Source organism: Phyllostomus discolor, chromosome 3, assembly GCF_004126475.2.
Source record: "Phyllostomus discolor isolate MPI-MPIP mPhyDis1 chromosome 3, mPhyDis1.pri.v3, whole genome shotgun sequence".
In the NCBI taxonomy this organism is placed as follows: domain Eukaryota; kingdom Metazoa; phylum Chordata; class Mammalia; order Chiroptera; family Phyllostomidae; genus Phyllostomus; species Phyllostomus discolor.
The window spans coordinates 161981178-162007269 of NC_040905.2; the positions used below are offsets into that span (position 1 = coordinate 161981178).

A 26092-nucleotide genomic window follows, 5' to 3' on the forward strand; every position below is an offset into this window, starting at 1 on the left:
TTTAGCAAGGAAGAAGAGCTTGTGGGTGTTAGGTACTCAAATACATTGTCTGCCATAACTGTTTACATTCCTGTGAGATCTAGTGCCAGCCTAATTCTTGAGTGTCATCTCTTAACCTCCTCTACCCCTGACCTGGTCTCTTGGTATGCTCAGTGGCCTCCTTTCGGTTCCTCAAACATACCAATTTTTTTCTGACTCGTGGTCCTTTACATTTGTTGTTCCCTTTGCCTGGTTATCTTTTTTGTTCTTTAAAGACATGTGAGTGGTCATGCTCTCCTTTAGATCTTACATCAAATGGTTATACCCTTAGAGAAGCTGACCTCTCTACTGGCACTAAATTAGGTTCTTATTCTCTCTCCAACCTATAACTTTCTATCTCCCCCCCTGGCTATCTCCTTCTTAGCATTTATCATACTGTTATTATCTTATGTCCACTTATGTTTCTTTTTTAAAAAAGATTTTATTTATTTATTTATTTATTTTTAGAGAGAGGGGAAGGGAGGGAAAAAGAGAGGGAGAGAAACATCGATGTGTAGTTGCCTCTTGCACTCCCCCAACTGGGGACCCAGCCTGCAACCCAGGTATGTGTCTTGACTGGGAATTGAACTAGTGACCCTTTGGTTTGCAGAGCCAGTACTCAATCCTCTGAGCCACACCAGTCAGGGCCATTCACTTATGTTTCTTCCTGCACTAGACTTTAAGGTCTACAACAGCATAGATTGCAGATTGTTTCTTGCTCACCCTTGTATCTTCATTGTCTAGAACTATCTAGCACATAGTAGGTACTCAATAAATATGTGCTGAAAAGATGAATAGGGAACTAATTAGTAGAAACAAGGAAAAAGATACAGCATTAAATAAAGACAAAATAAGATAAAAAGGGAATGGAAATAGGTATATTTTGGTCAGAGAAAAAAGGGTGGGTATAACAACATCAGACATAGCCTCACTTTAGCTATTGCTGACTTTGGGGGCTAATCCTATGCCCAGGTAGAGTGAACACTTTTTACAAGCCTTGGAACTAAATTATACTCTTTTCTACTTCCTGATATTAGATAATAAATATAATTCCTTGAAAATTGCTTTGGGTTATAATTAGCCTAGTACTCCCATGGACATAGAAGTAGCCAGCTGAAAGTCTAAGGAGCAAATTAGTTTTTCACTGAACAGAAATTGCTTTAAAATGGAAGGATATATATTGTGCAGTCCGGAATGCCCAAGGGCAGTCTTTGTAGAAGGGTTTGTATGGTGTTGATCCTACAAATGTGAGTGAGTCAAAGCAGAAGCTAAAGAGGAACACATGTTTGACTCATGAACTCTACAGTAAATTTTGTAGAATACATCCCATGTGTGGGCCTAGATCCCAAATAACTTAAAGTTAAAAGTTGTTCAATTGCAATTTAATTCCTTTCTTGGAAGCATTCCTGATACTTGGAGGAAATTCTAGAGGGGCATATATAGTTAAAGAAATACTACTCAAAATTGCCAGCTCCCATTTTGGACATTCACGCAGAGACCAATATTCTTGTAATACAGTGCTTCTTTTTTTCCTTAAGTGGGTTTCCCTCTGAATTACTTGTAAAGTATTACGTACCACAATAATTTTCTTATCTGCATTTCAGGTGAATTGAGCCATCATATTTTTCTCTTCTTTAACAATTTTTATTTATTGATTTGAGAGAGAGAGAGAGAAACAGACATCAGTGTTTTGTTGTTTCAGTTATTGACTCATTCATCGGTTGATTCTTTTATGTGCCCTGACCAGGGATTGAACCCACAACCTTGGCATGTTGAGATGATGCTCCAACCAACTGTGCTACCTTGCCAGGGCCATATTTTTCTTTTTAAGTGTATATAAGGCTTGTATTGAAAGGAACTTCACAGTGATGCTACCAAGAATCCTCTTGGTGAGTCATTTGAGGACAGAAGGAGGTCCTCATAAGGCTATGATTCCCCTTACTTAAGTATATGTTAAAGATTTTAAAATTGTTATCATGAATATTTTTAAATGTGCAAAAGTATAGAATTATAGTAAAATCCATATATCTGTCACCCAGATCAACAATTATCAAGCTATTACATTTACTTTAGCCATTCCTTCTATTCATTTCCATATTTGAAAGAAAATCTTAGACATTAAATCATTTCTATCATACACCTAAATATATATCTCTAAACAGTATCAATATTCACCTTATATAAACACAAGGACATTATCACACCCATCAAAATTAATTGCTGCCCTGGCTGCTGTGGCTAAGTTGGTTAGATCATTGTCCTACAGACTAAAAGGTCACGGGTTCAATTCCCACTCAGGGCAAGTGCTTAGGTTGAAGTTTCGGTCTGTAGTTGGGGCACTTAGGAAAGGCAACTGATTGATGTTTCTCTCTCACTTTGATGTTTCTCTCCCTCACTCCCTTACCCTCTCTAAAATCAATAAGCATGTCCTCTGGTGAGGATAAAAAAAAATCTACTGATGCTTGGACCCCAACACAGGCTAGTTGAAATGTAAACTTGAAAATAGTAATTGCTTGGTATTATCTAATACACAAACCATAATCAAATTTCCCTGATGCTCTCAAATATTCTACTTAAGTTGGTTTGTTTGAATCAGGGTTCCAACAGAGTCAACATACTACATTTGGTTGTCAGGTCCCTGAGGTATCTTTTCATCTGGAGCATTTCCCCTCCCCTGCTTCCTTTGTTTTTCAATGTTATTAACTTGTTGCGGACTAATTGGATCAGTTGTCCTATAAAATGTTCCACATTCTAGACGTGTTTGCTTCCTTGAGGTGTCACTACCATGTTTCTTTATCCCCCAGATTTCCTTTCAGTGAAGTTAGCTCTAGAGAAGCACTGCTCAGTAGAAGTTTCTGTGATGATGGATATCTACTTGCACTATCCAATACAGTAGCCACTAGCCACATGTAGCTATTTTTTTAACTTTATTTTAAAATTTTGGTTACAGTTTCATTTTTGTAACTATTGAAGCTATTGTAACTAATGTAGCTATTGAATGAACACTTTAAATGTGACTAATGCGAGTAAGTTTTAAATTTAATTTAGTTTCAAGTAATTTAAATTTATATATGTTTATATATGCATATACATATGTGTATATGTGTTTGTGTGTGTGTGTTTTCAATCATGAGATTCCACCTTGTCAGGGAGAGTGGTATGGGTAGGATATATAAATCTGTGTACCTATGCTAATTTGCACATACAGTGGATGACACACTAGATAAAGGGTATTGTGAGGAAAGAAAAGGACCTAGAAACATTGCTTAGGCAGGTAGGGGAGGACGGACAGAGACAAAGAAATAAGGTCCAAAGAGTTGGAGGGAAGTGTCCTAGGAGCCAAGCAAGGAGAGTCCAGTTATGTCTGGGAGAGTTCAGTTAAGTCTAGGAAGAGCATAGCATGGGACATGGCATCTCTAGGATGTTTATGTTACAGGGTCAGTAATATGGCATGTGCACTTGGATTCAAGCCTGGCAGCTTCCATTTAGCTATGTGGCCTTGGGCAAAGGGTTTTCTGGCTTCATCCTACAGATTCCGTCTCTGTAAAATAGGGATAATAATGCTTTCCTCAAAGAGTTATTGTGGGGATAAAATGAATTAGCATATGCAATGTGCCTAGCACTTCTCAGGTTCTCAGTAAAGATTGATTTCTCCCATTATGTCTCTGACCCCTTATTTATTCATTGTTTTGACTGTCACTCTTCTTGATGTTTTACGTTGGTGTTGGTGGTGACTCACTTGTAAAAGTCAGCACAGGTCTATTCCCATATATCATTGTACTAGTCTGGGTGCCAGCAAGCTGTTCCGAGCTGACACATCAGTGCTCTGGATACTGTAGGGAGCCAAGCACCCACTTGTGTACCTCTTCATTTGCAGACAGAGAACCAAGGACTGGATAAGGACACAATATTTCCTCCTTCATCATATCAGTTTATCCTTTCCAGGGAAAAGACCTCCAACTACTACTAAATTTTTGTCTCAGGACATCTTTCTTCACGTGCATTTTGCAATTGCATAAATCTCTAATACTCTCCAAATCTCTCACTTTGATGTTTTATTACAATATTATTAATACATGACTCATCACAAATATTTTTAGAAGTCAGCATTGGCCCTACCAGATTTTTCTGATTGGATAGAAGCAGTAACTCCCTCCTCCCCTCCTTCACTTTTATTTGTTAAATACATTGAATGGGGAAAAAGAAAAAAGCAATTTTTTCCCTACCCATTAAGAACTCTTGCCCTGCCTGCCACCTGTGGCAGTTTTTGCAGTGTAACCCTGGCAACTACAAGTAATTACCCTTTGGGAGATAATGTAATTCATTGCTTGTCTTAGGTTAACTAAACTCCAAAAAGAGAGACTGACAATTTCTACTGTGGCTTAAGCGGGATACCTAACTTTTTAACCTCTTTAACGATTACCCTTCCATATTTAAACAGCACATGTTTAATTTTTTGTTGACAGCGGCTATATTTTCCAAATCAAACATGAGGACATAACATTTCATAAGGAGGAGAGTAGTACCTTTAGGGACAGTCGACTACAATAATTGCAATTGTTATAGCAATTCCAGGGCTTGTGGGTATGTGTATGGGGTGGTGGGGTGGGGCGGGGGGCGGATCGTACAGCTACTAAAAATGGGTAGCACTTCAATTATAGTGGAGCTATCTATCATCACATTCTATTTTTACATGGACACTGTAAACATTTGGTGTAAAGGAAACGAGGGCTATTAGCATCTCGCAATCCGGCTACCACCTCAGTAACAGGTCATCTCCCACTAGCCTGGAAGGCCGAAGGGACTGAGTTTTCCCAGGGGAGCACTTGGGCGTGCGTGCCTGCGCAGTAGATCGCGTTCTAAGGTGGAAGGTTGCGCGTTTGAGTGTCCATGGCAACGCGACGCTTCCGCCTTCTGGAAGCTTTAGTTTGTTCCAGCTCCACTTGTGAGGCCGGTCCGGGTGGGAGGGACCTGGGCACAGGGGAACAGATGGGGGCAGGAGGGGGGCAGGACTGGGGAAGCTACCTGAAACATTTGCCCCAGGGATTGAGCTAAACTAAGAAAAATTGGTCCAAGGCTCAGCGCAAAAGGATCTTTTCATTCCGGTCCTTTCGTCCTCACAGGGAACAGGGAACAATGCCTATGGAGGTGGTGGTGGAGCTGCAGATCCGGGCGGTAAGAGAGATCGACGACGAATCTCCCCTCCTTGCCCCCAAAGCAGATTCTTTCCCCAGGTTCTTAAATGGCCTCACGTCGTTTTCACCACCCTCTGCCACCTCACTACACAGACATCGTTATCTTTTGGAACAAATCGTACATCTGTCCCTAAGATTTTCTACACTGGTCTTCCCTGACTTCCTAACCTTTAATTCAGCTCAACTTCTTCCTACTTTTTTCCCTCATTAAAGCCAACTTGTTTCTTAGCTTTATCCTGAAATTTTCTATTCTTTTAAAATAACCCCACATTAAGTCCAAGAAGGATTTTCTTTTCTTTTCCAGGATAAAAATTTGTGAAAATTTTTATTTTTTTTAACCCTCTTCTTTAAATAACCAGGCTGGAATTTTATTTCAAAAAGCCTTATCACTTCCTGGTAATTTCTCGCCTCCACGAACCAATCAAATATTTCTAAACTATTTCACTTAGAGGTGGCTCTGGCTTGCTAATTCCAAAAGGGAAATCAACCTATAACTGTTTCATAATCATCCACTGAATCTTGCTTAAGTGAGATGCTATGGCAGAGTGACTCTATTGTTCTTATTGGGGTTGGTCATTCATCTTATTTCAGTTTCAATTTTCCAATTCTTCCATCTCTAGTGACAGACTGTCATGTATGTTTGCCTCCAAACGTAGGGGCTTCTGTCCTGGCCATGATTACAAGCACAAATACCAAACAGGTTATGGCTGTGGAAAATCTGGTTAGTCTCTATACAAGTGACAAATGCTATGATTTCATCATACATGCAGCTATGAAATAAAGAGCAGGATTTCCTGGATTTGTCAGCAAATAAAACCAGGCTATAGCAACTGTGCTCAATCAATTGCGAGCTCTCAAAGTGTGCAGTAGGATGAAGAAGTTCTCGAGTGATAAATCAGCTTTCCTCCTCATCAAGGCAAAAATTAAACAAGTTTCCACCTCATTTCATCCAACATTATTAATTTTAATTTTAAAAAAGCATTACTCAGTATACAGTTAATAGTGAAATCAGTTTTCTACCCTACAATACTTAGGATGCTCCAAAAAGCATCCTAAGGTGAATTGATCTGTGCTTTAAAGCCAGCAAACTAGGCCCCAGCAACTAAGACAGAATTCCAGAATTATGAACTGAAACTAGAAAGTAAACCTAATTTTGAGTCCCTAATATTTAGACTTCTGGACTCTGCCAGAGAAAATATCATGCTTCCAAATATCTAGCCTGAATTATTTCTGCCATTAAAGTAAAGAAAGGATCTAAGATGAAACGATAAAGCAAACCACTCAGTTTCAGTTTGTCTGATTCAGCGAGTGAAGAGGTAGTCTGTGTTGAGGATGTTGTGGGAATGCAAATGATTTTATGTTGAAGAGTATCTGTCCCTCTTTCAATGGGCCTCTCACACTTGGAAAGTTTGTTTCCACCCAATCAGAGCCCACCTGTCACAGCCATTCTCCAGAGTCCTATGTGCACCTCTACATGAAGGTCAAAGGCCACAATCCATTCTATTTATAAATCTCAAAATAACTAGTCATTAAAATTATCTGAAGATACCAGTTCCATAAGTAATTTAAAAGTTCTCATTTTCAGGTAGAGCAGCATTTAAAGCGCATACCCTTTCATTATTCTTTCCTGATCAAAGGATAATGAACAGAGTGCACCCTGCATTTCGTGGTCTTTGGTCTTTTGATTTTGGGGAGGCACCACAGATAAACTGCTTTAAATGTAAAGGTCAGTGTAAATGGACCTTAGGAGTTAGTTGTACCTTGTGCCTGGTATAGCAGCCAACTCCTCTGATGAATTTCAAATTAACCATTGCTACCTAATGGGTGCTGTATACAGGGAAACAGAATTCCATATGAAAAACTATAACACACAAGCTCATCCTTGTGGTATATATGAAAAAGCTTACATTTTTGCATTGCAAAGAATCACATTATTTTCCCATTTTATTATCTCAGTAGAAGAGCATTTTTCTTTATTCAGTAGAGATGACAGCAGCAGGCCCCATCTCTTGCCATACTGGTCCATTGGCATAGTATGTGGGTAGCCTACCTGCAACCTCTCAGTTCCTCTGACGGCTTAAGCAGCTTAGCTATCCTATCCTTCCCTTTTGTGGGGGATTATAGACATGACCATATTTAAGTGTTTCTTCAATTAAGTTCTTGGCTTGTTCTCTGAATTCTAAAAGACAGTATTAGAGTAGTGGGAAATAAATATATAAATTAAAAGATCTTTTGAGGAGCTAGAGGGAAAGGAAAGATAATGTACTATAATCTCTGTTCTTACTACCCAGTCTGCAAAGATGGAAGAGACATGAACTCAAAAAGTTTACCAAGTCAGGATTAAGAGGAAATCTCCCCAGCCAAGGCAACAGATCTTCAGGGAATCAACTAGAAAAACCTATGTCTTAGGCTCTTAAATAAGAACTAGGATTAGTATGCAGCTTATCTGCATGTATATGTACAGAATGAAGATCATGTTTCTTTTTCAAAGTTTAATTTACAAGTGATACGTTGATGTATAGGATCACTACAGAACACAATTTTTCTGATGTCAACTTTTAGAAAACAGCAATGTTAATAATCACCCAGCTTGGTTTCTTCGCAGTTTTCCTGGAGATACAAACAATTGTTGAATGTATGATAGAAGGATTTTTTTTTTCTTTCTGTAATATGGGTATGACCAGTGATGGCCAGCATGTGCTCCAGCCCAGCAACCCATCAAGATGGTAGGACACCTGAAATCCCAAAGGAAGCCTGAAATGTCCTAAGAGGGGACAAACAGAATGGCTGCTGATTTCTGTCAGCATGATGGCATGATTGCATGTGGAAACCTTTAGATTTCCTGGTGCCGTAATGAATGAGATGGTGTCACTGTTGGTTCCACAGTGCAAAGAGCAATGGAGCATTGTGCGGTGAGAGCCAGCAATAGTCCACGATGCTATACTGCATGTAGCCCATTAAAAAGCCAAAAGCCACGTCCGTGACATTGTGTCGTCCCAGCAAGACCCTAGAGAGGCCCAAGATGAAGGCCCACAGTACCACCAGCACCCTCAGTGGAATAGCCAGTACCAGGTGGTTCAAGATGAATCTTGACACCAGGGCTGCCCTGGTGGCATGGCCCGAGGGGAAGGAGTACTTGTCCACCGAGAGGGTGAAAAACATGTCCATCTGGTTGTGGGCTGGGCGTCGCCTGCGGACCAGCCCTTTGAGCAGGGCCACCAGCAGCAGGTCCAAAAGCAGGGCGAAGAGCAAGTTCATCAGCACCTCGCGCCCGGCCCAGCTGTCGCTCCTGGACAGGCAGTAGAGGGTGCCCAGCAGCCAGGGGATGCCATGTCCGGAGATCTCCAGCAGCTTCATAAGGGGCCGCACGCTGCCCCAGGAAGAACTCTCTCCGGCGCACACCCCCAGCTTCTTGGACAGCCACAGGTCGATGGCCAGCAACGAGCGCAGGGCTATGCCCAGGAAGGACGGGTTCAAGTCCATGCGGTCCTCCTCAGGCAAGGGGGGAGGTGGTGCCTGTGAGGGGCCTGCTCCTGCCAGCGGGAAGGAGCCGCGGCGGTGCACCGGGCTCTCGGACAGGCGGAGCCGGGCGCAGGTGGGGTCTGCACCCGACCCTCGGCTGCCGAGCAGGGACTGGAATTCGAACCTGCTGCTGCTGCTGCTGCTGCTGCTGCTGCTTCCACCGCCACCGCCGCCATGGGTCGGGCTTCCAGGGCCTCCGCCGCCGCCGCCGCTGCTGCTGCTCGAGGCAGAGGCGCCCAGCGGACGTCCCTCGACATTCCTACGGGGGCTCGGCATTGGGACCGGCGGCCCGGAGCCCAGGACCTGGTCGGCCTACTGAAGGCTCCTAGCTCTGCAGCCTCTTCCGCTTCCGCACTGCCATCCTGGAGGGGCGGGGAGAGGAAAGAGCGAGAGGACGATTGTGACACCTGGCGGAGACGTGGGTTGGAATTGGAATTCCAGTTTGAAGAAGGAGAGAGGAGGGAAGAATGTTATCGGAAGTTTCTGTGAAGGGCTGAGGTAGTGGAGGAAATTTGACATTGTGTGGTTGGTTAGGAAAAGTAGATCCCGTTTAAAACAAAACAAAAACTGTCCTGTATTTTTCCCCTTGTTTTTAAGATTTCTTGCCCAGGGGTGTTCCTGCCTGACAAGCAAGATGTGTACCTTGGGGTTTACCTCCTGAATCAGTACCTGGAGACCGACTGCTTTCCCTCTGTGTTCCCTATTATGATTCAGCAGAGAATGAGATTTAAAAAGGTGATCTTGACTTTTTCATTGCTAAATAGAGAAATTGAAATTTTGCTCTCTGAAGATCATTTAGTGGTTCTTACAAAGAACACAATTCTTATGAAGTTATTTTGTAAACCTCATTTTAAAAAATTGCTCAAAGGCACCTCAGTGCAGTGTAGAATCAGTTGGAAGACTTGCTTTTGTAGCCCAGGTCCGAGCCAGGTTCTGCCACCCTAGTGGTGATGATGTTTTCTGTTCTGGGAACTCCCATGGCGTGTTCTAACTGGAGCAGATAGAGCATTTTCTGAATGTTCTTGGAGCTGTTTGAGGCAGTTGCATTACATTTATGACAGGGATAATCGATAAACTAGCAGACCTTAGAGGACTATAACCAAATTTGTTAAATTCTGTATCTGAAATTCTATAACAAAACAAGAAGTCTCAGGCTTACTGAGTTTTCCTAGGTCATATACACCAGATATGACTTAATCTTTCCACTATAAAATATTAACTTTATTACTACACAATCACAATCCTTTGAATTTGTATTTTTTATACATTTGGAGATGGAATCAATTTGATTTCTCGAACAGTGATATGTCTGATGATTTTGTCTCAAACAATATCACTGAGGTTGTTCTTTGGGATAGAGGATGAGTATAAGAAGGATATAGGGAGAGTCTAACCCTTTTAAAGGTGTGGATGGAGTTGCCAGAAAATGACCCATTTTGACCTGAGAATGGCAGAGGAGATGAGGACAGATTGTCTACAGGGCTAGAGCCCTATGTAGTGTTTTTATAAACTACAGGGTTAATTTAAATAAAGTCTACCAAACTGGTTGGGTGAGAGAGAAGAGGAACAAATGAGCATTACCTGGGAATATACAGTTAGAATCAAAAGGAGCCTACTTCTACCATTTAGATGTTGATAGTGGTAAAAAGTGGGTGGTAGAAATCCGGCCTATTCCCCCCCAAGAATATCCTTATTTTTATCAGTTGTAAGTTTGCTTCTATAGAAGGCTTAAAAAATCTTTTTTTGTAAGAAGCCCAAGAATACAAAATCATAACACAGAATGAAAAATTTGTAAATGACCTTGGAAGCCACCTAGTCCAAGCTCCTTGACTTATAGAAGAGAAGAGTGAGCCTCAGAGTCACATTCCTGATGCCACTACTGCTCTGCTGCAAAGCTATGCATATGAGATTACTAGTCAAACAATCCATGGACTTTTTACTCCAAAAAATGCAATTACATAAATGCTTTGTTTTATTTTTTCAGAGAGAGGGGAAGGGAGGGAGAAACAGAGGGAGAGAAACATTGATCTGTTGCCTCTCACATGCCCCCAATCAGGGACCTGGCCCGCAACCCAGGCATGTGTCCTGACTGGAAATCAAACCAGTGACCTTTTGGTTCACAGGCTGCTGCTCAATCCACTGAACCACCAGCCAGGGCTTATTTATTTATTTTGAATGCTTAATTTTAAATTTTTAAAATTGCCCTTTTATGTGAACTGTTTGTGTTTGTATTCCAACTTCCCAATTGCTCCAGCTTTGGTTATATCTGTTCCATTCTGTTGCTGCAAGCATTTGTTTGTATCTGTTCCATTCTATAATGCAAACACTTGCAGCAAGTAGCAAAAACCTTTTCTCCTTGTACCTTCTGTGTAATTCAGAATTGAATGTTCTAAAGCATTTGGATAAACAAGAAGTTACTCCTAAAGAATGTATGAGCCATTGTGTTTGAGCAGTTCATGCTGGTCATTTACTTCCAAAGATCATATTTGAGAAGATACCGTACTTAGATGTGGATGGAGTGAAAGAATGTAGTTACTGAAATAACTTTAGGGAAAAAAAATCACCCACATTAGCTTGATAAATCCAAGTCAGTAAGACAAAAAAACAGGGAGAGCCACATTTTTGTAGTTAAAATAGGCCCGACTTTGGATTAAGAACAGATTTTAACCATGCTTAAGTTTAAACACTATTTAAATCAGAACTTTAGTGCCTGAAATCAAACTCCACTGAAAACATTTTGGTTTATTTTCATAGGGTTCTAGAGTTCAGGGAAAGGGATGTGGTACGTCTTTTATTTCAGTCTTATTCCAGGCCCTTTTTATCTCAAGGACAAAATATGCAGATTTGGCAATAGCTAGACATAGATCGTAGTGGTTTTCTTGTGCTTCACAATACACTTAATGAGTCTCTCCCTCTCTCTAGTTATTTAATTTTGTGAGAGTGTGGTTACTAGCACTTAGCTGTTTTTGTGTGTGTTACACATAGGTAGAATTTTTATTTATGTTTCTTTTTAACACAACCTATTACTTGGCAAGAAAAGTCATTCATTTAGTTAACATTTCATGAATATCTGTGATATTCAGAATGTGTTTTTCTTTATTTTTTTCACATTTTTAAATTATTTTTCAAGTACAATTGTCTCCATTTTCCCCCCACCATTCCAGAATGTGTTTTTTTTAGGTATTCAAGAATCTTTTTAAAAATTATTTATTGATTTTAGAGAGAGAGAGAAAGGGGGAGGGAGGGAGAGAGAGAAAGAGAAACATTGATTTGTTGTTCCACTTATTTATGCATTCATTGGTTGCTTCTTGATTTTTGTATGTACTCTGACCAGTGATCAAGCCCGCAACCTTGGTGTATTTAGACTATGCTCTAACCAACTGAGCTGTCAGGCCAGGGCACCATACTCAAGGCTCTTTAAGGTTGATGCCACATGTGCTTTTAGCAATAAACAGTAGGGCTATGTCAAGTTGATGACATTTTGAGGGTGTGGTAGATCCAGCTTAGATTTTCCTTGCACTCGGTATTGTTTCGCTAATTCTCATTCATTTATTTTGTAGTCATTTGTTGAACTTTTAACCACATATCTGTTAAAGATATTTCTTTTTTCTTTTTTTAAATTTTATTTTAATCATTGTTCAAGTACAGTTTTCTCCCTTTTACTCCCACTCCATCCCACCCATCCAACCCTCCCCACTTCCCTCCCATTACCACCCTCCCCCTAGCTTTTGACCATGTGTCCTTTAAATTTGTTCCTGTAAACCCTTCCCATTCTCCCCTGAAATTCCCTCTTCTCTCCCCTCTGGTCACTGTCAGTCTGTCCCCTATTTCAGTGTCTTTGGTTATATTTTGCTTGTTTTTTTGTTTTGTTGTTTAGGTTCCTGTTAAAGGTGAGATCATATAGTATTTGTCTTTCACTGCCTGGCTTGTTTCGCTTAGCATAATGCTTTCCAGTTCCATCCATGCTGTTGTAAAGGGTAGGAGCTGCTTCTTTCTTTCTGCTGCATAGAATTCCATTGTGTAAATGTACCATAGTTTTTTGATCCATTCATTTACTGATAAGATATTCTGTTAAATTCTAAACTATTATATGGCTGGATTTGATATGTGTTAATTATTTGGAGGAATGTAATCTATAATTTCTATAAGTATATATTAAGAAAACTTTGAAAATTTATTTTCCACATTTTTTTCTGCAGTTATTCGAAAACGCAATAGATCCTGGAGCTGTAGCAGACATTTTAGAAAGTAGGTACGAGATAGAGGGATGTGGGGATACTGTTGTGTGTCTGTAATTCACAGATATAAAATTCTACTATTTTTTAAGTTGTGATACTTACATATTTGATCTAGATTTATATTAAAGAGAGTCTGTAAAATTTGAGTCATGTTTTGGATTTGATTACACTTTCCTAGATAAAGATGGAATATACCAGAAAATAAAATTCTGTTTGTTTATTTTTTTTACAATTAAATGGTTTTTGTATATTCACAGAGCTGGTGTAGCTATCACCATATCAATTTTAGGACATCTTCATTACTGCAGGAAGAAACCCTATACCCATTCTTCCTCCTCTTTCCCAGCCCTAGGCAACTACTAACTAACCTTTCCATCTCTAGATTTGCTTATTCTGGATATTTCACATAAATGGAATTATATAGTATGTGATCCTTTGTGACTGGTTTCTTTTATTTAGCATGATGTTTTCGAGATAGCAGGTGTCAGTACTTCATTTCTTTTTATGGCCAAATAATGTTCCATTGTATGGATATGTCACATATTGTTTATCCATTCATCAGTTGGTGGACATTTGAGTTGTTTTCATTTTGGGGATATAATGAATGATACTGCTATGAGTATTTGTGTACAAGTTGTTTTCTGGATGTATGTTTTCATTTCTCTTGGGTATATACCTAGAAGTGGAATTTCTGGGTCAGATGGTCATGCTTTTTAATCTTTTGAGGAACTTCCAGACTGTTTACTAAAGCAGCTGTATCATTTTACATTCCACCAGCAATATATGAGGGTTCCATTTCTCCACATCCTGGCCAACATTTGTTATTATCTGTACTTTTGGTTGGTAGCTGTCCTTGTTGGTATGAAATGGAATCACATTGTGGTTTTGATTTGTGCTTCCCTGATAACTAATGATGGTAAGCAGTTTTTCTTTTGCTTTCTTTCTGGTGTTTGTGTCTCTTATTTGGAGAAATGTCTATTTGCATCCTTTGCCTATATTTTAATTGGCTGTTTGTCTTTTTATTATTGAGTTGTAAGTTCTTCATATAGTATAGATACAAATCCCATATCACATGCATGATTGACAAATATTTTTCCCCATTCTTTTCTGGTGTTCTTTGAAACACAAAAGTTTTTAGGTTTTTTTTTAAGATTTTATTTATTTGTCTCTAGAGAGGGAAGGGAGGGATAAAGAGACAGAGAGAGAGAAACATCAATGTGCGGTTGCTGGGGGTCCTGGCCTGCAACCCAGGCATGTACCCTGACTGGGAATTGAACCCGCAACACTTTGGTTCATAGCCCAATCCACTGAGCTACACCAGCCAGGGCAAAAGTTTTTAGTTTTGATGAATTCTATTTTATCTATTTTTCTTTTGTTACTTGTATAACTAAGAAAGCATTGTCTGAGTCAAGTAACAAAGATTTAGTCTATGTTTCTTCTAAGAGTTTCATAGTTTTAAGTGTTACATTTAGGTCTGATACGTACTGAGTTGATTTTTGTAAATTGCATGAGGTAGGGGCCCAACTTAATTTTTTTGCATCTTGATATCCAGTTGTCTCAGCTCTATTTATTGATCAGAGTATTGAGTATTTTTTCACCCATTGAATAGTCCTTTGTTGAATTTCAACCTTTGTCAAAAATGAATGACTATAAATGTGAGGGTTTATTTTGGGGCCCTCAATTCTATCTCATTGAACCATATTCCTATCATTATGCCAATACCACACATTCTTGATCATTGAAGCTTTGTAGTACGTTTTGAAATCAGGAAGTGTAAATCCTGAAATTTAGTTCTTTTTCATGATTGTTTTTGCTATTTGGGTTCCCATGGTTTTCCACTTTAGGATCAGTTTATTAATTTCTGCAAAGAAGCCAGCCAGCTAGGATGTTGATAGGACCTGTAGATCATTTTGGGGAATATTGCCATCTTAACAATATTAAATCATCTAATCCATAAACATGGGAGGTGGTGAGAATTAATTGACTGTAAGGAGTTTAGAGCCTGAGACAAATTAAGTGTTACTGTCAAGGTGATGGTTGGGAAGGATATATTCCCTTCTCCCACTTGGAAAACCTAAATTATGGGCAGTCTTGGCTTTTAAGTATTTTTGGCATTTAAAATTCTGTTCTCGTGCATTCATATGTTTTTCATTAGTTTACAGAGAGAATTTTACTTTCACTGTGTCTTTTTCCAGTTTTTGTGAGGTGTAACTGACATATGACGTTGTATGAGTTTAAGGTGTGCAGCATGTTGATTTGTTCAGTTACATATTACAAAGCGATGACCACTACAGTGTCAGCCAACACCTCCATCCCCTCACACAATTATCATTTCTTTTCTTGTAGTGAGAACACGTAAGGCTTGCCCTCTTGGCATCTTTAAGATACAATTCATCCTTGACTAACACCGTAGTTTGGGGTACCCACCCCCAACGGAGTGGAAAATCCAAGCGTAACTTTTGACTCAACCCTTTGCATCCGAGTATTTCAATCTGTGGTTACAGTTGGGAATGCAAAAATAATTTTTTCACCCACGGTTGGTTGAATCCACGGATGCAAACCTCTAGCTGTAAAAGGCTGGCTGTATTTATTGAAAAAAATCCACGTGCAAGTGGACTCGTGCAGTTCAAACCAATGTTATTCAAGGGTCAAATGTATATAACACAGTGTTTTTAACCACAATTACTATTGTTGTGTATTTTAAGTGTTTTCACTTTTAATATTTTGTGGGAATTATATTTATTGATTTTTTTATTGTTCTGCCATTTATATTTTAAATTACTTTTTAAAATTTGAATTGTATTCTCATCCTTGTAAACATTGTACATGGGCTCACTATTTCTAAGTATATTTTGAACTCAGGAAATATAAACAATGTTAATTTTATGTCTCCCTTATACAGTCATATAACATACTATTTTAATCAAGATAAATTTTATAGGTTAATGGATAACATTTGTATTTTGAATTTTTAAAATGAAGTGTTTATTGTTATATAAGTGATTTATGAATATATTTTTAAGAGAGAAAAATATTGCATTTATTTTGTCAGTACTTTTCAGGGGGTGAAATGCTGCTTTTATAACTCAGTTATTGTCCTCGATTGCCCATGATTTACTGAGTCTAAAAATACCTTAGTTATTGTTATGGCATTTATTATTACTAAAGTAATAACTATTACATTATTATTACATTTAAGTCCAATTTAATTCCACTGCTGAGAATGCAGACATGGTTAGGCGTCCCTAACTATGGTGTTGTTCAAATGGGAATTAAATGGGATGTTATGACAATTTTAAACATAGCAATTAATGAAAAAACTGGCAATTTTCCAAAGTATTAAAATCTCATTTTTTCTTTTTCAGGCTTTCTAACCAGGTTTGAATTAATACAGCTAGTGTCTCCAGGTAATGTGCCAGTAAATGCATTTTTAAATTGGCTTAATTTAAATTTAAAAGGATTTTTGGCATGACAAAATGAGGATTGGTATTTAAAAGTCCTGCTTTATAATAGTGTTCTTTACCCCACCAGTCTGTTTTATTTTGTCCATTTTCAGAAGAGGAACTCTTTGTATTCAATGGTTATTTGACTTTCCTTATTCAGCTTCTTTCAGGTTTTTGCCTTTGACTGTATTCTAATTTGTGGAGTGTGTGTGTGTACCTCCCAAAGCCATCTTCTCTGTTAGGTGCTAGAACAGGATTGGCAACCTATAATTCCCAGGCTACATCCAGCTGCACTGTTTTTGTGTGGCTCATGAGCTAAATCTTCTACAACTTAAAAACTGAGATTTAATTCATATACTATAAAATTTATCATTATAAAGTGTACAATTGAGTTATTTTAGTATGTTTACAAGGTAGTGCAACCATGAGTACTAATTCCAGAGTATTTTTATTACCTGGAAAGAGACTCCGCACTCATTCACAGTCATTCATCATTGCTTCCTCCCCACAGCTCCTGGTCACTGTCAGTCTTTCTGTTCCTATTGGCTTGCCTGTTCTGGATATTTTATATAGTGGGATCAGATAATATATGGCCTTTTATGTCTAGCTTCTTTCAGTTAATCATGTTTCAAGTTTCATCCATGTTAGGGCATGTGTCAGTACTTCATTCCTTTTTATGGTCAAATATTCTTTTATATGGATATACCACATAACCAATACTATTCTTTTACATGGGTAAGTTTGCTTATCCATTCATCAGTTGATGGGCATTGGGTTGTTCCCACTTTTTGAATATTCTGAGTAATACTGCTATCAACATTTATGTACAAGTTGTTGGATGAGTTGATGTTTTGAGTTCTTTTAGGTATTTTCCTAGGAGTGGAATTGTTGCATAACTCCGTGTTTAACTTTTTAAGGAACTGCCAAGCTGTCTTCAGTTCTTTCATTTTTAAATGGTTGGAAAGAAACTTAAAAATGCAAATATTTAGTGATATGAAAATTATATGAAATTCAAATTTCATTGTTCATAAAGTTGTATTGAAACACAGCTGCAGTCATTCATTTAACTATTGTTTAGGGCTGCTTTCATGCTGCAGTGACAGACTTGAGTAGTTGTGACCATACTCAAAGCCTAAAAATATCTACTGTCTGGCCCTTCACAGAAAATGTTTGTGACTCCTATACTAGAATAACAGGACTTTAGGGGAAAATGTTTTGTGCTGCCTTTGCTTTGCGGTGTCTTGAATGGCTGCCGACCTGAGCTAGTGAGAGAGTGGGAACCTCCACCTGATGGCACCAATTCTCATACATAGTCTCTCAAAGAAATGGGTTGGCCAAGAAGGCTGCTACTTTTTTTCCATAAAATAAAAGGCACACTTTTTGTTTTCACCAATAACTGGTTTCATTTATCCAACTATCATTTTGGATATTTTGAGTATGTCGGCTATCTTATGCTATTGGCTTGTAGTGGGTAGAGGCCAGGAGCGCTGCTAAACATCATCCAGTGCATAAGACAGCCCCACAGCAAAGAATTGTTTGGCTACAATGTCAACAGTACAAGAAAGTTTGCAAATCACTTTTGACACATTTGATCAGGCACAGCACCTTCTCCATACACTGCACAAACCTTCTTTTGCATTTCAGTTGTGCTACCTTTCTTGAAATTTAATAAAGCATTGTATACCAAAATGTTGCATATTTTCTTCCACCTTCAGTATTAAAATAGCTGCACAAAAATTCACTAATTTTGGTAGTTTTTTTTGAAATGCACCCAGATATGACAGCTGTCACAATCTAACAAAATTGTTTCAAATGAAGTTAAAGACAACTAAGCACTATTAGAGCCACTTTGCAGAAAAAACATAATGGACTTTTTGGCTAACCCAATAGTTATCTGGTGATTTTCGAGTCGTGTGCATGTGCGTGTGTGTGTGTGTGTCTGTGTGTGTAAGAGAGAGAGAGAGAATATACCTAAATTCAGAAACATTTCTAATGCTCTTCTGATCTTTGCCATTATAAATTTTTGCCTTCCCTTCCCTCAAATAAATCTTCATAGTTTTACCGTATCATAAAAAGCATCCCCAAATTATGAGAAAACTTTTTTATAATATTGTTTTTAATATCAAATTTCAGTTATCTTTTTAAAAAGATTTTATTTATTTATTTTTAGAGAGGGGAGGGAGGGAGAAAGAGAGAGAGAGAAACATCAATGTGCGGTTGCTGGGGGTCATGGCCTGCAACCCAGGCATGTACCCTGACTGGGAATCGAACCTGCGACACTTTGGTTCACAGCCCGCGCTCAATCCACTGAGCTATGCCAGCCAGGGCGAGAAAACTTTTATTTATATTTTGGTGAACCTGTTTCTTGATATTTTCCTGTGGACAGAAGAAAATATCAAGGTATGGAATTTTTACATAGTATCACATACATTTTCTCTGATTATTAGCTTCTCCCATCCTGTATTCCTGTTGTCTTTTAAAAAATCATAGTTCTACATCATTATTTAAATAGTTATAGTTTCATTAATTTACTTATATGTTTTTATAGGTTTGTAAACAGTATGTACATACGATTTTGATTTTTATTTTTTCATTCTATATTGTTACCTGTAGTTTACTTGTTATTTTCAATAACTATGTATTTTTCTGTAGTGTTAGAATTATCCTTAAATTGGTATGGTTGAGCATTTAGGGGTTTTTTGTGTTTCACATTTTTATAAAAATTACTTTTTCCTCTTGGTATGTTTACAAAGGATAGAATTATTAGATTGAGCCATATTTTGGAACCTGGGAGTAAACTGATCTCCAGCAAGTTTCCACCACTTCACTGGCAGATGCCTCAGCTAAAGCAGAGGTAGCTGTGGAGGCTTTTAGGAGGATCCTTGCTCTGCCCACTGTGGCTGCCCTGGAGCAGGTCAAGGTCCCCATGGAGCAGACCCAGGAGTCTGTAGTCCTTTATTCTGCCTCTTGGTTCATTGACAGAAGCAGGCTCTCAAACCAGACAAGAACCCCACTCTCCATGGATCTAGGGACAGACACTCTTGCACATGTCATTGCTTTCTTGGGTTGACATGACAGAGAGAAGGCCAGCAATGTCTCCTCTCTACTTTTCAGAAATTCCCACTGAGTGTTTCTCAGACTAAAATCAGGGCATTGAGGTTTTTTTCTTCGCTTAAGTTTTTTTCTTATTTGACCCACTTTTACATTTAAACATAAATCACTAACTGACAAGTTATATTTTAGTATACTAGTAAGATAGAAATAGGCCCATTTTAGTTTAATTTTATATGAATTAAAAATTACCAATACCTAAGTATTCTCACTATAAATTTTTAATTAACACAAATTTTATGAAGGAAAAAGTCAAAAGTCTTGACTTTTTTAAAGTCATCAACTGACAATAATTACTTAACAATTTGTGTATATTTTTAGACCTTTTAAGGTGTATTTAGTATAAATATAATGCATTTAGTATAGTCACCGAGCCCTAAAATGGTGCATATATATACATACATGCATATATATACACTATATCTAGTATTTATATATGTATGCTTAGTATTATATTTTGGTTCAATGTATATATTCTGCAATTTGCTTTTTAAAATTTAATATATCCTAGGCTGCCATATGTTTTTCACATGACCAGAAATCTGTCTGTGAGATGGTTGCAAGAATTGTTTGAAACTATGATGATTGGAGAATATTGAAGCTGGGTGTATGTATATTGGTTATAACTTAAAAGTTAATCAGATACACAATGGAGGCTTTAGTATATATTTTTGGGGGTCTACATTCCTTCAATTTCAGAGTATAATTAAATTTTAATTGCTCAAAGTAACAAATGCACTCAGTTTCAGATGCATTATAGGCTGATTCATCATGCAGCACGTGTTTGTTGCGGGTGTGCAGGCCCTACCCTGTGCCACTTCCTGGAATCATGCAGGTGGCATTAGTCCCGGGGTGCCAGTGATACAACCTCTTGATCTACCAGTCCTTGATACAAATAAATAAATATGGCTTGCTTGAAGTCTTATGTAGACTGCACCATGTGGTAACATGGGCCACATTTGGGTTTACAGGGACCAGCTCTTCATTGGCTGAATTGATACCTTTTCATTTTGCTGTATATATTACTTTACTGTTTTGTACTTTTTTACATTGCTTCCAAACACACTTATTATCATCAAAGACATTATGATCATTAAGTTAAATGATACATGTACCTCTGATTTGCATACAGCTCTGCAGCTAAAGAAAGAAAAGATCCAATTATTTGTCTTAGAAGCAATAGACTCGCCCCCAATCCATCTGTCCAGTTTACAAAGCTGGGAAAAAGCGAATGGACACAGGGGGGCAGCATAATCCCGGACAACAGTGAACTTGATGCTTTCTTTTAGTGACTTAAATAAAACCCCTACTTTGGTATGTGTCTTGTATAGTCAGTCCAGCTGTAAAATGCTATTTTAGTGGGCACCCGCTCCCTGATTCAGAGCTTGATTTTATACTTCGTCAGAATGTTTACTAGGCATCAGCAGGAAAGAACTTTTGCCTCGGATGTTCTGGTTTTGACTTTCTACTTTGCCATGTGGCATTGTGACAAGTGTCTTCAACTCTTAGAGCCTCAGTTTCCTTATCTGCAAAGAGGGAATCAAATGAGACCCCGTACTGGGAAACAAGCTGTCAATTCCGATATGCTCTTCAAATGCTAGGTATTTCTTGAACCAGTATTATTAAAATTATTTCCCTTGAAGTCTCATTTGTTTCCTTCTTGGAAACAAATTTGTTTCCAATTTGTTTGCTGATGGGACTGATGATGTCCCTGTCTGTGCCATAGCCTATTAAAAATGTGGACTTTTTCAGACATTCCACTTGCTCAGCCTGTGTCTTTGTTTGTTTATTATTTACAACCTAGGCTCTTGCTGTAATATCCCCTCAGTGTGCTGACATTTTCATACTGGGTGGCACTTTGGATCTCTAGACCAAACCAGCGAGGCAGAATTGAGAAGCTTTGCAGCCTTCTGTTCCTCTAATGCTTTCTGTCTCTTTTTATCCCTGTGATTCCAAAGATAGTAGATGAGCTCACCTCCAGTTCTCTGACAACTTATTTGCATCTTAATTTTTGCTACATTCAGGAATAATAATTTATCATCTTGGATGCAGTGACAAGAACTAGGCAAAAACATGTGAAAAGGAAAAAGGAAAATCTCAATGTGTAGAGCATCATACCATGCATCAAGGTGTTTGTTCCGACTAGGAGCATATTATTGAAAACACAATAGTCATGGAGACAAGGGTAGTGCTGAGACCGCTGCTGGGCTGGTGTCGGGGAGCCATCCTGGTGATGGTAGGTAATGTAGGCACTGTGCTCTGCACTTCACACGTGTTTGTCATTTGTCCTCACAATAGCCCTAAGAGGCGGGTACTGTTATGAGTTTTACATTTTTCTGAAGAGGGAACTAAAGTTAAGGAGTTTACATAATTTGCTCAGTCACATAGCTGGCAATTGGTAAAGCAAGGATTTGAACCCAGCTCTGTCTGAACCTAGAGCCTGAGTTTTTACCCAGTAAGCTGTAGGTTTCAGTAGAAATTTGTATTTTGTTGCTAGTGATGGGTGAGGAAATTGTCACATCACTTCCCATTTTCAAGCTACACTTCTGAGGTCACTAAACGGAGGGAGTCTCCTTCGCCAAAAAAGCGAGGAGGTCATGTCCATTGAGGGGAGCAGATGAAGGGCTCCTTCTGATGTGTTTATAACATCACAGTGTGTGGAGAATGGATTTGAGTGCAGGAAGAGTGGAAGCAGGCTGACCAGCTAGGAGGTCATGACAGTAGTCCAGGAGAGAGGTGGACAGGGCTTGGACCAGGGTGGTAGCTATATGAATGGAGAGAAGGGGACAGTTTTATGTTTATTTTGGAGATAGAGTCAACTGGATTTGCTAATGGATTTATGTAAGGAATGCAGGAGTAGAATCAAGGATAAATCCTAAATATTTGGCTGGAGCAGCTGGTACTGGTTCCTCTGATGGGAGGAGGGAAGAGCTTATTTGTGGTGGAAAAACAATCAAGTATTCTATTTTGAACCTGTTATGTTGTATATACTGTAAGACACTTAAGGTGAAACTTGAATGATGAACAGGATCTCAGCAGGATGGGAAGACAGAAAAGACATTTTAGAAGGAATAGTCTACGCTGAGCAAGTGCATAGCAGGGGAGGGAAAGATACATTATTAGTTTATGGTGGGTGGGGTACGTCTGAGAGAGGAAGAGTAGAAAGAAAGGATATTGTAATGAAAGATACAGAATACATTTTTTTTGCATATTATCCTTATTAGAACCCAGTAAGTGAAATAAGTAGGAAGAAATTGATCCATTATATTGTTGGATAAAAGGTCAATTATTTCTACAGTTGATGTACCAAAAAATACCCTCATCAGAATTCTTGTCACCAGTAAAATGGCAGTTGCCAGGCAGCAATGCTCCCTCATTGATTAGGTTACTATTTTGGCAATGCTCCTTAGAGGGGCCACGCTCAGTCCAAACCACTTGTGTAGCAACTACCATGTAGACGAGGAGGGCTCAGATGGCAGCTTCTCCATCCTTTAGCTCAGTGACTCTCAGTCCTATTAGACCTAAGATTACTTTGGTTAATATTTTGTAGCATCCCTTTTACCATACTGAAATAATATTCATAGTTAATAGAACCAACTTATATAAACCACAGTATTTGAACTGTGATATAAAGGAGAAATAAAAGGAAAGTGATTTAAAATAAAATATGTGTATCAGCATGTAAATGTTGGGCATAGTGAAGTATTTAGATGTGACATGATTTTCAAAATGCCAAAAGGATCCCAGTAAAGATCCAAACAGGAAAGTACAATTCTTCCTTAATGTACATACTACTTGCATTCCTGAAAATCCAGTGTGTTTTAAAATTATGCAAAAAATTGTATTTATATGTATCAGTTAGGTTCATACAGTGGTTTCTCACTGGCAAGAATGTCTGGTAGGAGGTCAGGCGGTTGTGCAGGAGTGTCTCGAGCATTCCAGGGCCTTTGGCTCCCTCCCATGAAGTGTCTCCATGAGTTTTGGAAGTGCCCCTGGGGCTGAAACCAGCCCTGCTAAGAACTGCAGCTCTAGCTGTTCTTTGGGCCGTTGGGACATTTGCATCCCTACATCACAGAACACACTGAACCCCCGCCTGCACTGTGACTTTCGCACAAACAGGGCATTGTCTGCCTTGTTCCTGTTCTGTCCCCAGCACCTGGCCCGTGGTATGTCCCGAGAAAACATTTGTTGAAGGAAAGAATGGATGGATGAATGGATGGGTGGATGGATGGATGGACAGAAAGAGATTTTCCTCTTTGTTCTGTTTTGTAGAACAAACCTTTAGACAGTGTTTTATCCCTGTTATGACTTGGTGGGGGGCCTTTAAAAATTATCCATGAGATAAAAAGTAGTAGAAGTCATCTGCCTCTTGAATTAAATAGGTGCTGTAATCAAAATATCTCTTTTTATCTATGTGCCATCTCTGCCTCACTGCTGTCATCTAAGCTTTTATTTTGTTAAACTTGGGATGTAGATACATTATTTTTAGAATGTAAATCTACTTATGCCTTTCCTTCTTTCTTCTAGTGTGGGAAGAGTTGGCCTACTATGAAGAAAACACACGGGAGTTTCTTTTCCCTGAGCCTAAGCTGACACCTTCGAACCCTGGCATGTGTAGGGAGGTGCTCATGAAAACGGCTGCAGGTTTTCCTGTAAGCGATCTGTGCCCAGCTGGGCTTCTGTTACAAGAGAAATCCTTGGGGCCTGATCATTTCGTTCCTGATAGGGCTTGCTCTTGGGCTGATGATGCCTTCATCTTGGTCGGAACCCCTGTTATTCTGCTTAGTAGCCCTTGTTCAGATGCCCCACTCAGAAAGATCCCCGTTATTGATCCGAGGGGTGGGAGTCTTACCTAATCTGGCTAAATCATACACTGTCACATAATTATAAAAAGGATGATTTTTTTACCTCCTCTTAATGCAGATTAACTGAAAGATGTGGTATCAATTTATTTAATTATAGCTGTTGTTTTAGTAAGAAAGTAAAATAGGGCAGTAACAGTAATAATGCTACCTCTCATTTAGTTCGAACTTTAGTTTTTCACATGATATCTTACTTTCCTCATAACAGTTCTCAAGTCAGCCAAGGCAGACATTATGGTCCCCATTTAATGGATGGGAAACTGACAGAGATTCACAGACTGATACTAATGCCAGATCTTAAATTATAGGGCAGTTATTCAGTTGATAATCTTTTTATTTATTTTTTATTGAATTTATTGAGGTGACATTACTTAATAAAATTATATAGGTTTCAGGTATTCAGTTGATAATCTAACTGTTGGTGGGCATTATCTGAACCCAAATTCAAAATATTCATTTTGACATTATCTGTGGTGATTTCTAACTCTGCAGCAACTCTGACAATGTACTTGACTTTTATGTCACTTGGATGACCTCCATTTTAAGGGCCACATCTTTGTAAATTATAAAATATGTATTTAATATTCAACTTGTTATCATCTCTATTTTGTTGAGAGTATTGTGCAGAATAGATAACATGTGGGGCCCCATTTCTGTGACATTTATGATGACAGAACTTGTAGTTCTAATCCTTCAAACACTAGAATTCATCAAAAGTTGTCCTAATCAGAATTCCTGATGACTGTAACTTTAAGCCCTCCGTTATCTTGAAGGGTTCTGTGAATGTCACTGACACCATTTTTTTCTCAGAGATATTCTTCGTGTTTCACTTATATCCATGGTATTCATGAGATGTTTGCCTTTATTATTTTGAATTATTGGGATATTGTTCTTCAGAAGCTAAAAGAGTAAAAACTGGTGAGAATCATGTGAGGAATCTGCTTTATATTAACTTTGATTTACCTGAGTTTTCTAGTGAGTAAAAGCCATTGATCAACATTGGGCTGGTATTCAGCTAAGTATCCAGACAAGGAGAAACACAGCCTCTTACAATTTTCCAAATGTTATCTTTGTTTACCTTTATGAACAGACGTAGGAAGAAGAATCTATAGGAAGTTGTATTTATAGTTATTCATAAATACAGATTTATGAGAAAGGCTTTAAAACTGCGGGGAAAGATCCTCATGCATTAAAGTATCAATTCTTACAATGAAGTTAATCAAACTATATTTTAAACAATTTTTAGAAAGATAGAGGAGCCCAGTTTCTCTCATACATCCTATAAAGCAAAATAAAACCACTTGCTGAAGTTTTAATAATAGCTGGCATTTGTTGTGTGCTCATAAGATGCCAGGCACAGTGCTGAGCTTGTTACATGGATTATCTTGCCAGTCCTCCTCCTCCCTGCAAGGTGGCTACTATTTTTTCCCTCATTTTATCGATGGGGAAGCTGGCATAGGGAGTTTAAGAAATGTACTCAGAGTCCCAGAGCAGGTGAGCGGTGGGGCAGGGATCCTCATGCTGGCCTGTTGGACTTTGAAGTGTGCGCTCTTAGTCACTGCCTGATGCTGTTCTCTCATGTTTATTGTCAGATTTCTTTTTATTAATATTATATGACATGAGAATAAATTACATGTGTAGGTCAGGCAAATCATTCACTTCATTTTTTCTCTTAATTTATCAATTGTTTAATAATTAGATAT

The 26092-nt window shown here is 38.6% G+C and overlaps 2 protein-coding genes across 8 annotated transcripts in view; one reads left to right on the forward strand and one right to left on the reverse strand.

The window, feature by feature from the left end:
• Positions 1-4649: 4649 nt before the first annotated feature.
• Positions 4650-26092, forward strand: part of SPATA6L (spermatogenesis associated 6 like) — a 55896-nt gene continuing 34453 nt past the window's right edge. For 2 of the 7 annotated variants that reach the window (XM_028526025.2, XM_036021678.1), the window contains exons 1-5: positions 4652-5193; positions 9333-9470; positions 12935-12983; positions 16339-16380; positions 24055-24179. In XM_028526025.2, coding sequence (XP_028381826.1) covers positions 5155-5193; positions 9333-9470; positions 12935-12983; positions 16339-16380; positions 24055-24179 — 393 coding nt within the window. In that variant the 5' untranslated portion in view covers positions 4652-5154. Of the gene's footprint in view, positions 5194-9332; positions 9471-12934; positions 12988-16338; positions 16381-24054; positions 24180-26092 lie in introns of those variants that run through there. The other 5 variants (XM_036021676.1, XM_036021677.1, XM_036021680.1 and 2 more) reach the window with 5 other exon arrangements.
• On the reverse strand, positions 6164-9099 carry PLPP6 (phospholipid phosphatase 6). Its single transcript, XM_028526034.2, has one exon. The coding sequence runs from the start codon at positions 9009-9011 to the stop codon at positions 8082-8084; it is 930 nt and encodes a 309-aa protein (XP_028381835.1). The 5' UTR covers positions 9012-9099; the 3' UTR covers positions 6164-8081.